Source organism: Erinaceus europaeus, chromosome 16 (assembly GCF_950295315.1).
Source record: "Erinaceus europaeus chromosome 16, mEriEur2.1, whole genome shotgun sequence".
NCBI lineage: Eukaryota > Metazoa > Chordata > Mammalia > Eulipotyphla > Erinaceidae > Erinaceus > Erinaceus europaeus.
Genome location: NC_080177.1, coordinates 70,875,471 through 70,891,900, shown reverse-complemented (window position 1 = coordinate 70,891,900; position 16,430 = coordinate 70,875,471). Strand labels below are relative to the sequence as shown.

At 43.5% G+C, this 16,430-nt stretch overlaps 2 gene segments (V, D, J or C); both read left to right on the top strand.

Moving 5' to 3' along the window:
• The first annotated feature begins 3,800 nt into the window (after positions 1–3,800).
• On the top strand, positions 3,801–15,030 carry LOC132533395 (T cell receptor alpha variable 2-like). The segment is given in 4 exon segments: positions 3,801–3,864; positions 4,071–4,351; positions 6,399–6,436; positions 14,876–15,030. Coding segments are annotated over 4 exon segments (538 nt in total).
• Positions 15,031–15,132: 102 nt separating this feature from the next.
• LOC103126871 (T cell receptor alpha variable 8-3-like) lies at positions 15,133–15,654 on the top strand. The segment is given in 2 exon segments: positions 15,133–15,178; positions 15,296–15,654. Coding segments are annotated over 2 exon segments (405 nt in total).
• Positions 15,655–16,430: the final 776 nt, after the last annotated feature.

Genomic DNA, 16,430 nt, shown 5'->3' with positions numbered 1-16,430 from the left:
CTACTGTTTTGAGTGATAAATTAGTGGAGTTGAGTGTGCCTATCTTTAACTATTGGATATTTCTTGCTGCATATGTACCCCATTGACACTCTCACACAGTTTACAAGGAAAAATTTAGAATTATGTTGATTTCCATGTTGGTGGGAATTCGAGACAGCCTGTGAATTCATCGTTAGAAGCTTGGGTGGAGGAAGCACATGTTAATGCTGGAGGAAGAACTTGTTAAAGTGCCGTGAACCAGTTAGAAACTTTGACTCTAAACGGTATCATAAACAGAGTATTAAACTAGACTGGGCGATAGCTCACCAGGTAGAGCACAAATTTTGTAGTACGTGAAGACTTGTGTTCCAGCCTTTGACACCACTGGGAGCACCATATATGACACTAGGGGTAGCACCCTGAACACTGAGCAGTGCTGCAGTGTCTACTCTCTCTCCCTCCCTCTTTCTCCATCCCTATCTGAAATGAGATAGGGGAAAAAAAGTCTTCCAGGAGTAGTGAATTGTGCATGTGGGGGTGGGGGTTATAGCGAACTGTCTATAGGTTTAAGCAAGATGTTTGTGAAATGAAAAATCTATATGCTCCTGATGGACGCCCACTTCTACATTCCAGCATCCCTAGTGGCGGGCTCTGATTGAAGCCAACCTGCTCTTACCTTTACTGTCAGCACCTTGATGGACTTTGTTTCTAACTGATCAGCTTGTGCCACACCCAGTTTGCAGACCTGCTTCACCGTTTGTGAAGTGACTCCCTGCAGGCGGGGAACCGGGGGCTCGAACAGGGATCCTTAGGCTGGTCCTTGCGCTTGGCACCACCTGCCCTTAACCTGCTGTGCTACCTGCACCTGACTCCCTGTTTGGTGTTTTCTAATCTATGAGTACTGAGAATTCTTTAGCATTCTGACTCTCTCGCTCTCTCCTGTCCTCTCTCTCTCTCTGTCTCTTACGTTTTCCTTTCCACAACCTCGTACCTGCATGATTTCACTGCTTCTGCTCTCAGGCTCCTTTTTCATTCAGAGAAACAACAGAAGTGTGGCACAAGAACTTCCTTTAGTGTCATAACACCTCCAACGTGGTGCTGGGACTCTAACCTGGGTTGTGTGCATAGCAAGACATGAACCCTACCTGATCACTCTGGCCTCACTTGACCTCACTTAAATCAGGCTCTGAATGTACATATTGGCATTATTTTGCTTTTTTCTTTTTAAAAAAGATTTATTTATTTATTTATGAGAAAGATAGGAGGAGAGAGAGAAAGAACCATACATCACTCTGGCACATGTGCTGCTGGGGATTGAACTCTGGACCTCCTGCTTGAGAGTCCAATGATTTATCCACTGCACCATCTCCCGGACCACTTATTTTGATTTTTTTCTATCTGAGACTCAGTTTCAGATGTAAAGTCAATAATCTGCTATACCAACAAAAATGTATGTTAAGGTGATTGATAAAGCATTGAACTTTCAAGCAGGAGGTCCCAAGTCCTATCCCCAGCATTACCTGTGCCAGAGTGATATTCTGGTTCTCTCTCTTCTGGGCCTCTTTCTCCTTCCCTCATTAATAAATACATAAATCTTTTAAAAACTACAAAAAGGAGGAGGTGTGGGAGATGATGATGGCATTGCCAGTGAAGAGGAAATGCTCTGTGTTCAGGAGGCCAAGGCAAGAATGGCCCAAAGCAGTCCTGATCTGATGCAGACAGAGAAGTGTGAGAGCAGTGCTTACTTTTTAATTTTGTACCTTCCCCTCCATGACTTTCACAGAAGCACAGAAAGATGGACTGCACAGCACCCAAGTCACTCCTGGCCCAGGTCACATAGAGGCCTTGCCCTTGGGCAAATTATTGTGCTCTTGGATCTCTGTCCCTCTGCACCAGTTCCATTAGCCCCTCCAGTCAGGTCCGCTCACCATTTCTGTCTCTGGTGAAGTCAAGCTGCAAAGAGAATGAGACTCTGGGGCGACTTGGCGACATGGCTCTAGAAGACTGAGAGGATTTGACATTGAGAAACTGGGTTAAGACAATAATTCTTAGTGTGCTGTTTCAGAAGATGTGACTTCTCTGGGCAGACGACCCCACCAATGTGTCCTGGAGCCCCGCTTCCCCAGAGCCCTGCCCCACTAGGGAAAGAGAGAGACAGGCTGGGAGTATGGATCGACCTGTCAACGCCCAAGTTCAGCGGGGAAGCAATTACAGAAGCCAGACCTTCCACCTTCTGCATCCCACAGTGACCTTAGGTCCATGCTCCCAGAGGGATAAAGAATAGGAAAGCTATCAGGGGAGGGGATGGGATACAGAGATCTGGTGGTGGGAATTGTGTGGAGTTGTACCCCTATTATTCTATGGTATTTGTCAGTGTTTCCTTTTTGTAAATAAAAATGATAAACAACAACAACAACACACACACACAAAACAAACAAACAAAAACAGTTAAACCTAGGACCAGCAAGAATGACAGTTGCTTTGTCATGGTCAAAACCCAGATTCAGGAGTAAGGGTAGTAGCGCAGTGAGTTAAGCACAGGTGGCGCAAAGCACAAGGAATAAGGATCCTGGTTTGAGCCTCTGACTCCCCACCTGCAGGGGAGTCGCTTTACAAGCGGTGAAGCAGGTCTGCAGGTGTCTGTCTTTCTCTCCCCCTCTCTGCCTTCTCCTCCTCTCTCCATTTCTCTCTGTCCTATCCAACAATGACATCAATAAGAACAATAAAACTACAACAATAAAACAAGGGCAACAAAAGGAAATAAATAAATAAATGTTAAAAAAAAAAAACCCAGACTCAAGCCTGCCCCCCACCATACTGAATAAAGCTTGGAAGCTTTACAGCTGTGGTGTCTTTCTCTTTGTCTATCTGTCTCTGTCTCTGTCTTTCTATTTGGCAAAGCTGGCCTGGAACTGTGAAGTCCCAGTGATGATCAGAACATTGAAACTGAATTTGCAAAGCAAGGATCATACTGGTTTATTGGTTCCAGCTTGCCATTTGCCTTCAGAAGGTCAGGTGACCTAGTGGGCTCCAGATTCCATTGTGTTTATTTGGAAATCTACCTTCTTTAAAATTTACTTACTTATGGGAGTCGGGCTGTAGCGCAGCGGGTTAAGCGCACGTGGCGCAAAGCACAAGGACCGGCATAAGGATCCCGGTTCGAACCCCGGCTCCCCACCTGCAGGGGAGTCGCTTCACAGGCGGTGAAGGAGGTCTGCAGGTGTCTATCTTTCTCTCCTCCTCTCTGTCTTCCCCTCCTCTCTCCATTTCTCTCTGTCCTATCCAACAACAATGACAACAACAATAATAACTACAACAATAAAACAACAAGGGCAACAAAAGGAAATAAATAAAATAAATGTAAAAAATAACAAAAAAATAAAATTTACTTACTTATTTATTTTTTATGAGTAAGGTTATAGGGTATTGTCCCCCACCACACCTACCACCAAAGTTCTGTGCCCCTGCCTATTTTAACACACATTTAGAAGTCTTCCTTTTAAACTGGAATTGCAATGATGAAGAAGCAGTATCTCCCATCAGCTATGTGACTCTTGATAGACTTTGAGAAGAAAGTAAATTTCTTGACTGATTAAATCTGCACACCTGTGAAAAGATACATCTCCTTTGAAGCCTCCAGAACAAAGCACAGTTTAAATATTCAGCAGTCTTCTGGCTGCAGCTGTGCAGTTGAAGCTTGTGGATTCTGGCTGGTGATGTCACTGACACAAAGAAGGAAATGCAAATGGACAGGTTTACCTCAGCCTCCTGGTGAGTCCCACACAGACAGAGGCCAGAGCCTAGCCGCCTGGGAGTTGGCCATGGCTCTGCATGGCATTGTGAAGGCCGCTTGGCTGCAGCTCTTTCTCAGCAGTTTCTGGAAAGGTGAGGTGGCTTCTTTACCATTTGGTCTGAGAAGAGCAGATATGCTATAATGTTAAATGTTGGCTTCATGTTTTTGAAAAAGAAAAAAAAAGTCAGATTTAGTAGTACTCACTGGACCCAAGGGGGCAAATCAGCCAGCTCAAAAACAGCATCAAAATCAAAGCTTAGCTTGGTGAATTAAAGTCATGATCTTTTGTTTTCTGTAGTTGCTGAGAGCAAGGACCAAGTACTCCAGCCTCCCACCATGCTGTCTTTGGAGGGCTCTGTGGTGCAAATCCCCTGCAGTCACTCCATCTCTAATGCCTACAACTACTTCTGGTATCTTCACCTCCCGGGAAGGTGAAGATTTTGTGAAGGGTTTGGGTCCTTCTCGGCAGGGACATTACAACATGACCCAGGAGTGCTTCTCCTCGTCACTGCTCATCCCTCACGTGCAGGTGGCAGATGCTGCCATCTACTGCTGTGCTCTGGAGGCCACGTCGGTTGGGTGCTCATGCAGAGCTGAACAGAAATGGGGGCAGATCAACAACCATACCCCTACCCCCACCCCTGGTCCAGTGTTCTCCAGACAATTTCATCTGACATTGCTACTGGAAGGTTTATTTATTTATTTTTTTAGTCCAGACATACGATATATTTATTATTTTTTTAACTGAGCCAGAGCGGGAGCCGGAGCCGGAGCCGGAGCCGGAGCCGGAGCCGGAGCCAGAGCCAGAACCAGAGCCACAACACTGCTCAGCTCTAATTTAGGACAGTGCTGAGGCTTGAATCTAAGGCCTTAGAGCCTCAGGAATGGAAGTTTTTTTTTTGTTTGTTTGTTTGCTTGTTTTTTGTGCAAAACTATTATGCTATCTCCTCAACCTCCAGATAAGCTATATATTAACATCAGCACATAGAAAATATATTCTTTTTGCCTCCAAGGTTATTGTTGGGATTCCATGCCAGCACCATGAATCCACTGCTCCTGGCAGCCACTCCCTCCTTAAAAATTATTTTTATTTATTTGATAGAGAAAATCAGAAATCAAGAGGGAAGCAGAGAAATAGAGGGGAAGAGAGACAGAAAGATGCTTGCAGCACTGCTTCACCACTAGCAAAGCTTTCCCACTGCAGTTGGGGCCTGGGGGGCTTGAACCTGGGTCCTTGTGGATTGTAACATGTGCGCTCAACTAGGTGCAGCACCACCCAGCCCCATTCAGAATGCTTTTTCATTCTCTCCTCATTCAAGATAGTAAGTTCCAGTAGAGCACAGGCTTTATTTTCTTTCTGCAGTATCTCCTCATTCTGACAAAAGTTTTTGGTACATCGTAGGAAACACCTGCAGACCTGCTTCACCCCCTGTGAAGCCAGGGGCTCGAACTGGGATCCTTTACTCGGTCCTTGCGCTTTGTGCCACGTGTGCTTAACCCACTACCGTCCGACTCCCATGCAGGTCTTTTTTTTTTTTAATTTTTATTTATAAAATGGAAACACTGACAAGACCATAGGATAAGAGGGGTACAATTTCACACAATTCCCACCACCAGAACTCCATATTCCATCCCTTTCCTTGATAGCTTTCCTACTCTTTAGCCCTCTGGGAGCATGGACCCAGGGTCATTATGGGGTGCAGAAGGTGGAAGGTCTGGCTTCTGTAATTGCTTCCCCGCTAAATACAGCCTGCCTCTCTCTTTCCCTAGTGGGGCAGGGATCTGGGAAACAGGGCTCTAGGACACATTGGTGGGGTCATCTGGGTAGTCCAGTTGGTATCATAGTAGCATCTGGAACCTGGTAGCTGAAAAAGAGTTAGGATTGAAAGCAAAGCAAATTGTTGACTGATCATGAACCTAAAGGCAAGAATATTGTGGATGGAGATTTGAGGGTGTCCATTTTGGAAAAAGCTAGTAGGTTTATTTTAGGTATATTCCAAGGGGCCCATGACCCAACTAGTTTTTGCCTGCGCCTGACATCTCATGTGCAGGTGACCTAAGCTATTGTCTGGGGGATGGTGTCATAGTTGGAAAAAGGACCAGAAAGTTGAATCAGGGAAGAGAGTAGCTCCCAAATATGGGCAAAGTATAGAAATGTTAACTGTAAATCCCATTGACCTGATCTGGGGCCCATATTCAGCACAGGAGCCTGTGTAACCTCTGTATGCCTGTAGGTCTGAGCTCGCATTCTGTGATCACGGCTAGGAACATTCCAGGCTGTGCCAAATTCGGGACCCATCATCCTCGGGTTATAGGCAGAGTATGCTATCCAACCTCCCTCCGGAGAATGGAACATCCCTTACCATTGCTGATTCACATTGAGGGCCAGGTCTGATAGGGGCCCACAGAGGGGTCTGTTATGTTGTTCTTGATGGAGATGACCAGTGATAGTGGTGAGAGGGATCTGTTAGAGGTCTAGGCCCATCATGTCTGTATGGGAATCCCAGGATTCCCTGACTAGGGCCCCAGGTGATAGGGTGGTCTGGCAGTGACTAAAGAGTCATCATTAAAGTGTGCCAGTCTCTTGTCCTTATTCAGATTTTGTAGTCCTTACTTTGTCTGACAGTGTTAGCTTTGGAGTGATTAAGGGACGTGCTATAGAAGGTAGGTGACGTATCCAGGTTTAAGTAGAAACTATTTCATTAGGTACTTTATGGCGTCTTTTTAGGTCTTTGTGCTTGCTTGCTCCATTTATTGACTCACTGCAAACTACTGTGTACTTTTGCTTTAAGGTATATGTTTTCCCCAACTCCTGGATATATGTACTTATGCCCCATCTTATGGACCCTGGTCTATATCTAGGTTTTGAGGTTTGTTAAGAAGTGCACCACCTGAAATGAATTTAAGGAGTCCTATGAGCTAGGAAAGGTCTCACCAGAGTGATGAAGGTGGTGGGTTCACATTCCACACCTGACATCTCTGGATGCAGTCGGACCCCCTCCCTTTATTTTTTTTTAAATTGGATAGGACAGAGAGAAATTAAGAGAGAAGGGGGAGATAGAGAGGTAGAGAGAAAGAGAGACACCAGCAGACCGGGTGTGGGGGTTTGAATCTGGATCCTTGTGATGGTCCTTGTGCTTAGTACTATGTGCACTTACCCTGGTGTGCCACTGCCTGTCCCCCTCTAAAATATACTTTAAGAGAGCGATTCAGTAACATTGTGAAAAATCTACATTTCAAATAATCTTAATATATAATCTTAATATTTGAACCGTTTTTGGCATCTTTTTTTTTTTTTTTTGAGATATGATTGGATTGTTTCTCATAGTGGCCATGAAGTGGCTGACAGGAGTAACAGGCATGCCAACTCTGCTTTCTGTTCTTGCCCTTGAAGTATTAGCTGCAAAGTAATTGCCATGAGACACTGATTGGGCTTCATAAGTCAGTTTGCTTCTGGCTGGGCGTGGCTCCTTGGGAGGCCTCAGCAGGAGAGACTGGTTGAGGGACTTATCTCCTGAGACCCATTCTTTCCTTAGCAGAAATTTGCAGGTCCTGTTGGGTGGAGTTTTATCATAGGGAATTCTTTCAGGCCCGGGTCATTTCTTTGTCTTTTCAGACCTGGAAGTGGTAAAGTCTACTTACTAGTTGTTGCTAAATCCAGGCTATTTCATCTCCTCTTACAGGTTTTAGTAAATTTGGCCAATGTTATTTGAAATATTGCTTTCATTAAAATATTTTCTAATCATCCTCTGGGGTGATTGTCTGGCCCCACCAAGATATAACACTAGTACTTATTAACCTTAAGCTCTAGGCAGAGAGAGAAGTTTTATTTTATGTTCCCATTCATCATGGGTATCTTTGGGACTAATAGATTAGCATTTAAAGATGACTTACACATTCCAAAGAAAAGTGTTATTGTAGGATGCAACCACTGAGCTATGAGATTGTTAGCAAACCGTTTCTGCTACTTTAGTTGTTCAGAGATTTTCTACCCTGTTCGAAAATCTTTTTTATTATCTTTATTTATTTATTTATTGGATAGAGACAGCCAGAAATAGAGAGGGAAGGGGATGATAGAGAGATGAGAGACAGAGAGATACTTGCAACACTGCTTCACTACTTGTAAGGCTTTCCCCCTACAGGTGGAGGCTGGGGTCTCGAACCTGGATCTTTGAGCATTCTAACTTATTTGCTCAACCAGGTGTACCACCACCTGGTCCCTTCTACCCTCTATTCAAAATATATGGTCTGAACACTAAAGAAAACATAAGGCAAATCAGAGGAGGAATTTCTTTACACTGATACATGTATGTATTATTATTTTCTTGAAATTGAAATCTATTAAATAAGCAGTCTACGGTTATTGTGACTTTTTTTTTTTTTTTTCAGAGCTGGGACCTCATACATGTCTGATTTCACTGCTCCCAAGCTGCGTTTTTTTATTCAGATAGAGAGCCATGGAGAGTGATATACAGAGAGAAGAGAAGACACTACAGCACTAGAATTTCTTTTAGTGCTCTGGCTCCTCCCCGGAGGGCCATACACATGGCAAGGCATCTGCGCTTCCCTAAAATGAGCCTTTTAGCCTTGCCCTCAATGTAGAACAACAGTGGTAGAAACTGCCCCATCCTCTTAAGGGAGGCTGGGTCAACATACTCTGCCACTCGAGGAAGACTGATTCTGAAATGAGTGCAGCCTAGATTGTTCCTAGTTATGACCATGGACTATGAGCTCAGGCTGACAGGGATGCAGAGGTTACACAGGCTCCTGTGTCAAATATAAATAGACAAGGCCCTAGGTCAGATTGATGGGGTTTACAGTTAACGGTATTTATATATTTTTCCCATATTTGGGAGCTACTGTCTGCCCTGATCTAGCTTTCTAGTCCTATTCCCAACTCTGACACCATCTTCCCAGACATTTTTGGTCCATTTGCATGTTAGCTGTTGGGCTCAGGCAAAAATGAGTATAGTCATGGGCCCCTTGCAATATACTTAAAATAGACCTACCAGCTTTTTTCAAAATGAAGACTCCAAATTTCATCTGCTCTATTTTTACTTTTAGGTTCCTGATTATTAAACAACTTGTTATGATTTATATTTTAATGTTTCTCAGCCACCAAGTTGCAGATGCTACCATGACACCAACCTGACATTTCTGGGCAGATGACCTCATCAAAATGTCCTGGAACCTCACCTCTCCAGAGCCCTGCCCCACTAGGGAAAGATAGAAACAGGCTGGAGGTATGGCTTGGCCTGTCAATGTCCACATTCAGTGGAGAAGCAATTATAGAAGCCATACCTTTCACCTCTGTACCCCAAAAAGATCTTTGATCTATACTCCCAGAGGGATAAAGAATAGGAAAGCTTCCAATGGAGGGGGTGGGATACAGAACTCTGATGGTGGGAATTATATGAAATTGTACCACTCTTATTCTACAGTTTTGTTAATCATTATTAAATCACTAATAAGTAAAGGAGCCCTTTAACATTATAATAATACATCCAGTTTAGTTAACTATCACATCTAACTCAACTTCACTTCATTTCAACTATTTCAAGCAGTTTCTTCAGGTAGAAACTCCTATTTAGCAACTCCTTAATTGAAAGTTTTTAAATAGTCTACTTATTTTTTTGTTATCTTTATTAATTTATTAGATAGAGACAGTCAGGAATCTAGAAGGAAGGGGAGATGGGGAGAGAGAAAGAGAGGCACCTGCAGCACTGCTTCACAACTTGCAAAGCTTTTCACCTGCAGGGGGGGACCAGGGGCTCGAACCCTAGTCCTTGCTCATTGTAACACGTGCGCTCAACCAGGTTCACCACCACTGGCTCCATAAAATCTACTTTTTAATAAAAAAAAAATGACCTGGCACAACGCACACTTTACCATGCACACTTATTCTGGTTCAAGACCCTGGGGAAACTTGAACAGTGAAGAAGTATTTCAGATGTCTCTTTTTTTCTGTCCCCCTCCATTTCCTCTCCTTCCTTCCTCTCTTTCTCCCTCCCTCTCTTGTCTTCTTTCCCTTTCTTTCTTTCTTTCTTTCTTTCTTTCTTTCTTTCTTTCTTTCTTTCTTCCTTACTTTTCCAGAATACTGCTTGGCTCTAGCTTATGGTGAGACCTCAGAGTCTCAGGCATGAAATCTATTTGCATAGGTCTCTTTCCAACTTCTTTCTCTCTCTCTTTCTCTCTCCCCTTTCCCTCTCCATTTCTTTCTGTCTGTATCAACAATAATAATAGAAAAGAAAGAAAAAAAGGGAGAGAGAGAGAGAAAGAGGAACATACATATAACCTTTCGTTTTTCCCTTTTCCCCTTCATTTTGTTGTTGTTGCCAAGGCTTTACTGTCCTGGGTTGAAAGAGAGAGGGAGAGAGAGGAGAGAGAGATAGATAGAGATAGGTAGATAGATAGATAGATAGATAGATAGGACACAACACTGAGTTCTCCCCCAGTGTAATGAAGATTAATCTTGAGCCTGAGTCATGTGTAAGGAAAAGCCGGCGAACTATCCAGATTAAGTTATTTTGCTGCCCCTCTACTATCCCATTTCCCCCTTCTCTATTCACCAAAGATACACCTTCTTTTCTTTCATTTTCTTTTCTCATCTTAAATGAAATTGTATTTCCCGTCTTCTACATCTTTATTATATTAAGAGAGTCTATGCCATTTAAAGTTGATCTATCCACCGTACTTTTTCCCCACTCGAATTCACAAAATCTGGCTACTTCTTGGACATTATTTTCTCTAGTGTCCCTCATGGAAACATGTTCAATTTTATTTATTTATTTATTTATTTATTTATTTATTTCCAGAGCACTGCTCAGCTCTGGCTTATGGTAGTGAGGGGGATTGAACCTGGGACTTTGGAGCCTCAGGTTTGAGAGTCACTTTGCATAACCTTATGCTATCTACCCCTGCCCCTGTTTTACTTTGACTATACAATGACAAAGCTACAACATATGTGGAAAAAAAATTCACTTAGAGCTAGAACCTCACGCAAACTATCTCAGTAAGTGACAGAAGTTCATGTCTGGACTATAAGGACACAGAGACTCACCAAAAGGGTCAAGGGGCTGCTAGGTACTGCAGTGTCCCTCTCTATGCATGCCACACCATAAAACTCTAGCACCCCCCAAAATCAATAAATGAATTGACTATTTCTTAGTAGAAAGATCAGTTAGTTTTTTTTTTTTTGTTGTTGTTGCTAAATGATTCCCAGGGGGAGGTACTCAATATCCAAGTAGATAAATGATGGATCAAAGAATGATTGGTGAATGTGCATTCCCAGAGATGGATGAATAGCTCTATAGGAATGAATGATTACAAAGTCTTTACTGCTGTGTGTAATTACAGAGACCAGGATGAGTTTTGTTCTGGTTTTCCAGCAGTCAGCAATTTGTCAAAGCATGCGGTGTGCTGCCATTCCCCACCCCCCCTTTTTTTTTTTTCATTTAGTGACAGGACTTCTATCACTGAAGTCAAAAGCAGACATATTTATCAAATACTCATTACAGTTGTACTCTGGCTGAGAGATACATTCAGATACATTCCCAGACTCTCATGGGCACACACATACACGTGAATACGTGTGTGCAAGTGATTTAAACAGTATAGGATGTGCGCCGATGTTTCCACTTGCTCTCTCACAGGGAGCCTCTAGCATGGTAGTTGGATTTCTTAATAGTTGTTCCTAATAATGCAAAAGTAGACTTTTCTTTTTCTTTTTACTTTATTGGGAAGTTAATGGTTTATAGTACAGTCGTTCACATATGGGTACAATTTCTCACCTCCTCATGATAGGTGTCTGCAAAACACTCTTACCCCCCAAGATAAATCTTTTTCGGCTAACGTGCATCAGGACCTCAAAGCTCCCTGAGCCACTCCCTGCCCTCCTCCTCGAGTCCTTTGCTTTGGTGCAACACACCACACCCAGTCCAGGTTTGAGTTTGTGTTTTCCTCTTTCGATCTTGTTTCTTAAGTTCCGTCTATCAGTGAGGTCAGTTGGTATTCATCCTTCTCTTTTTGGCTTATCTCACTTTACATGATCCCTTCAAACTTCCATTCAAGATGAGGCAAAGATGACTTAATTATTTTTAACAGCTGAGCATTATTCTGATTGAGCTATCCAGGCTTTTTATTATTATTATTATTTAAGAAAGGAGACATTAACAAAACCGTAGGATAAGAGGGGTACAACTCCACACAATTCCCGCCACCCAATCTCCATATTCCATCCCCTCCCCTGATAGCTTTCCCATTCTCTATTCCTCTGGGAGTATGGACCCAGGGTCGTTGTGGGTTGCAGAAGGTAGAAGGTCTGGCTTCTGTAATTGCTTTCCCACTGAACATGGGCGTTGACTGGTCGGTCCATACTCCCAGTCTGTCTCTCTCTTTCCCTAGTAAGGTGGGTCTCTGGGGAAGTGGAGCTCCAGGACACATTGGTGGGGTCATCAGTCCAGGGAAGTCTGGTTGGCATCATGCTGGCATGCAGAACCTGGTGACTGAAAAGAGAGTTAACATACAAAGCCAAACAAATTGTTGAACAATCATGGACATAAAGGCTTGAATAGTGCAGATGAAGTGTTGGGGGGTACTCTGCAGACTCTTGTCTGCTTTCAGGTATATACTTTTCCCTGGTTTATGGACACGTGTGAACATATGCTCTATCTCAGGGGACCTGGACTATATCTAGGTTTGGGGACTTTATTGGGGGTGAACCACCTGGAATGGAATTAGAGAATACTATGAAAGGAAAGGTCTCACCCGAGTGATGAAGCTGGAGGGTTGTCATTTCACACCTGAAGTCTCTGGACACAGTCTAAGTGAAGCATGCTGGGGTGGCATTCGTTGTGTTGATTAGGTTGGGATCAGCGGATGCAATATTATTTGATATGAATTGAGAGAAGCATGCAGGGAAGTGGGCCCCACCCTAAGGTTCTAGGACTGGGGGAAATATAGGCTCTATTGTGGAAATGTGAGGTTCCTGCTGTCTTAGGGTTCAAAAAGACAATGGCTAGTTATTGTTATCATCACATTATTTGGTAATTGGGTTAACTTTGAAAAGTCCCTTTGTTAGGGCTTGGGGTATAATACCCAGCATCTTGTATATAGCTGTGTCACTGATTGCTTCTGTTCTCCCTGGTCTAGGCTTTTGAGAGAGTCATCATATCAAAGACTCAGCCTATGTATTAAAAAGACTCAGTCTGTGTTTTAAAAAGTTCGAGACATACAATCAATTTCCCCCTCTCATATTAATTAAACAGTGATCTATATAACTACACTTTAATAGGAGTGTACATAAACACCATTCCCACCACCAAAAGACTGTGTCCCATCCCATCCCCCCACTCCCCGCGGCCCGGGAAGCCAAATGTCTATCCTCCCCCTCACCACAAGGTTTTTACTTTGGTGCCCTACTCTCGATTTAATCAGATTCTGTTTTAGTTTCCCTTTCTGTTCTTCTTTCTCAACTTCTGTTGATGAGTGGGATCATCCCATACTCATCTTTGTCTTTCTGACTTAGCTCACTTAACATAATTCCTTCTAGCTCCATCCAAGATGGGTCAGAGAAGGTGGGTTCATTGTTCTTACTAGCTGTGTAGTATGCTAGCCAGGCTCTTATAACTGGGTAGTATCCCATCCACAGTGGAGCATAGTCAAAGAATTGTTAGGACACTAGAAATGGACATACCTTCTATCCAGGCAACTCCTCTCATGGGGATCAACTAATGGAAACAAATACATCCAGAGAGATCCACACACACCTGTGTTTATAGCAGCACAACTTGTAGTAGACCAGAAATAGATATATTTTTAAGTTGAATCTTAGAATTGTACCAGCTGAATTCTGATGGCTGTGTGAGTCACATCTTGAAGGCATTATGCTCAGTGAAATAAGACAGATAAATACTGTATGCTGGGCTGGGGTAGATAGCACAATGGTTATTCAAAGAGATACTCATGCCTGAGGTTCCAAAGTGCCAGGTTCAGTCCCTTGTACCACCATAAGCTAGAGCTGAGCGGTGCTCTGGTTTTTAAAAAAAATACTGTATGCTTTTATTTTAATTGTCAGGAGGCTTAATTTTGACCTGCTACTTGATTATTCCACCTGCACTGTTTGGATGCTTTGTATGGAGTCTATGAGGGGCAGTGACTCAGAGAGCATCTGTGAGCATCACCTGGCTTTCTGTGCAGTCTCACAGTTCCTCCCACTACTTGTGTCTCCATATTGGGGGTGAACAGTATGGATCATGGAGGGCCAAGCACTCATGTATTAGGGAAAGAGGAAATATTCAAAGAGCCACAAATCATACCATGCTTCTGGAATCCTAAGGACAATGAAAAATTGTACATCTGTGAGTATCAGAAATACACCAGGGGAGAATCCAATGGAGAAAATATTCCTGAGTTAACCAGTAACAGACCTAGTTTTTTTTTTTTTTTTTGCCTCCGGGGTTATTGCTGGGGCTGGGCGCAGGCACTAAGACTCCACTGCTCCAGGCAGCCATTTTCCCCATTTTGTTGTCCTTATTGTTGTTATTGTTGCCATTGCTGTTTTTGTTGTTGGATAGGACAGAGAGAAATCGAGAGAGGAGGGGAAGATAGACAGGGAGAGAAAGACAGACACCTGCAGACCTGCTTCACCGCCCGTGAAGCGACTCCCCTGCAGGTGGGAAGCCCAGGGTGGGAGATGGGGGAGCTGCTGGCACTTCGTGCCATGTGCGCAGCCATGCGCGCTTAACCCGCTGTGCTAACACCATCCCTCACAGACATAGTTTTTTCTAAAACAGTTATTGTTTTCATAGAACCGAGAGAAATTGAAGGGGGGTTGGGGGTGGAGAGGGACAGAGCAAGAGAAACACCTGTCACAATGCTTCACCCCTCATAAACCTTCTCCTGCAGGCAGAAATTGGGGGCTTGAACCTGGGTTCTTTATGGTGAGCCCTAAACCAGGTGCATCACTACCCAACGCCCCCCCTCCTCCCCACGCCCCAGGCATAGTCTAAGTTTGTTCCGTTTTGAGTCTCTCTCTGAGGAGGCTGCAAGGCGTCAAGAGACTTGTCAAGGATCACTAGAACAATTTCTGTATTTCACCTCTAGAGAGCGCTGTTACACAAACTAGAATTCTAGGCAAAGAATGCACCAATCCTTTAGCTCCTCCTTCACCCAAACTGTCTGATGTGTCTTTAGAAATCAGAAAGTATCCAGATTTGTCATGGAACAGTCGCTTGCAAACATCTCTGGAACACGCTTAGACGAGATCCTTTTTTCCTAGGGAGCGCTTTCCTCAGCCATATTCCTTCCTACTCGGGGGAAGATCTTCAAAAAGGAGACAAGCAATTCTTCATTGTTCAACCATGATGCTGATTCTTGTACCAACAACTGTGATACTTTTTGCCCTGAGTGAGTACAATTCAATTTTACCTTCTCACTACCTAGAAGTATAATATTATATTTGAACGCTGCACAGAGACACCTTTTCTCTGTCCTGGTCTCACCGACTCTGCATTGATATTTCAGGAGGAGCTGGAGCCCAGTTAGTGACCCAGCCTAGTGGCCCCATCACTGTCTCTGAAGGAGCCTCTCTGGAGCTAAGGTGCAACTATTCCTATGGTGCAACTCCTTATCTCTTCTGGTACATCCAGTACCCTAACCAAGGTCTCCAGCTTCTCCTCAAATATGTGTTAAAGGAAACTCTGGTGAAAGGCATCAAAGGGTTTGAAGCTGAATTTAAGAAGGATGAAACCACCTTCCACCTGAAAAAACAATCAGCCCATTGGAGCGACTCAGCTTGGTACTTCTGTGCTCTGAGTGACACAGTGACTGGGACTTCAGGGGGAGCTGAACACAAATGTCTGGTGCTGGGAGGCTTTCAGTGACTCAGGGGGTCCTCTTGGGGGGCATTGTCAACAAGACCTCATATTCTATAAAGACACTAGAGCAGAGGGACCAAACTGCTTAGCTCTTGTGCAGACATGGTCTTTACTTAATCTTCAAAAAGTCAGAATTCATGAAAGGAAAATTCATGGGACAAATATACTAGATACTGGACTTGCTCAGAGAATCACTTAGAATGAGGCAATAGTCTATGTTGATGGTTTTAGCCGTCGGGGCCCCTCTAGATATCACTAACTGCGGGATTTTTCATATGGTCCTAGATAATCCTCTGAGTGTGTGACTATTTGCAAAAATGAATGGGGAGGTGAAAATTAGTAGAGAAAGGGACTGGAGAACTTGTGGGCCAATAAAGTCATTTAATCCAAGTTTTTAATGAATGTTCTGTGTGCTCAGTTCTTCTTACACAATCTTAACCTCAAAAACTATGCCTGTTTTTCTAATTTTTAATAAATGACTTTTTCGTTTTTATGCTAGACCATGCAGAAAAGTTTATTGGTGTGAGTACATTTTAAAAAATGATTTAATAATGGTCGACAAAATTGCAGGATAAGAGGGGGTACAATTTCACACAGTTCGTACCACCAGAGTTCTGTGTCCCATCCCTTTCATTGGAAGCTTCCCTATTCTTTATCTCTCTGGGAGTATGGACTCAGGGTCATTATGGGGTGCAGAAGGTGGAAGGTCTGGCTTCTGTAACTGCTTCCTCACTGGACATGGGTATTGGCAAGTCGATCCATACTCCCAGTCTGTTTCTATC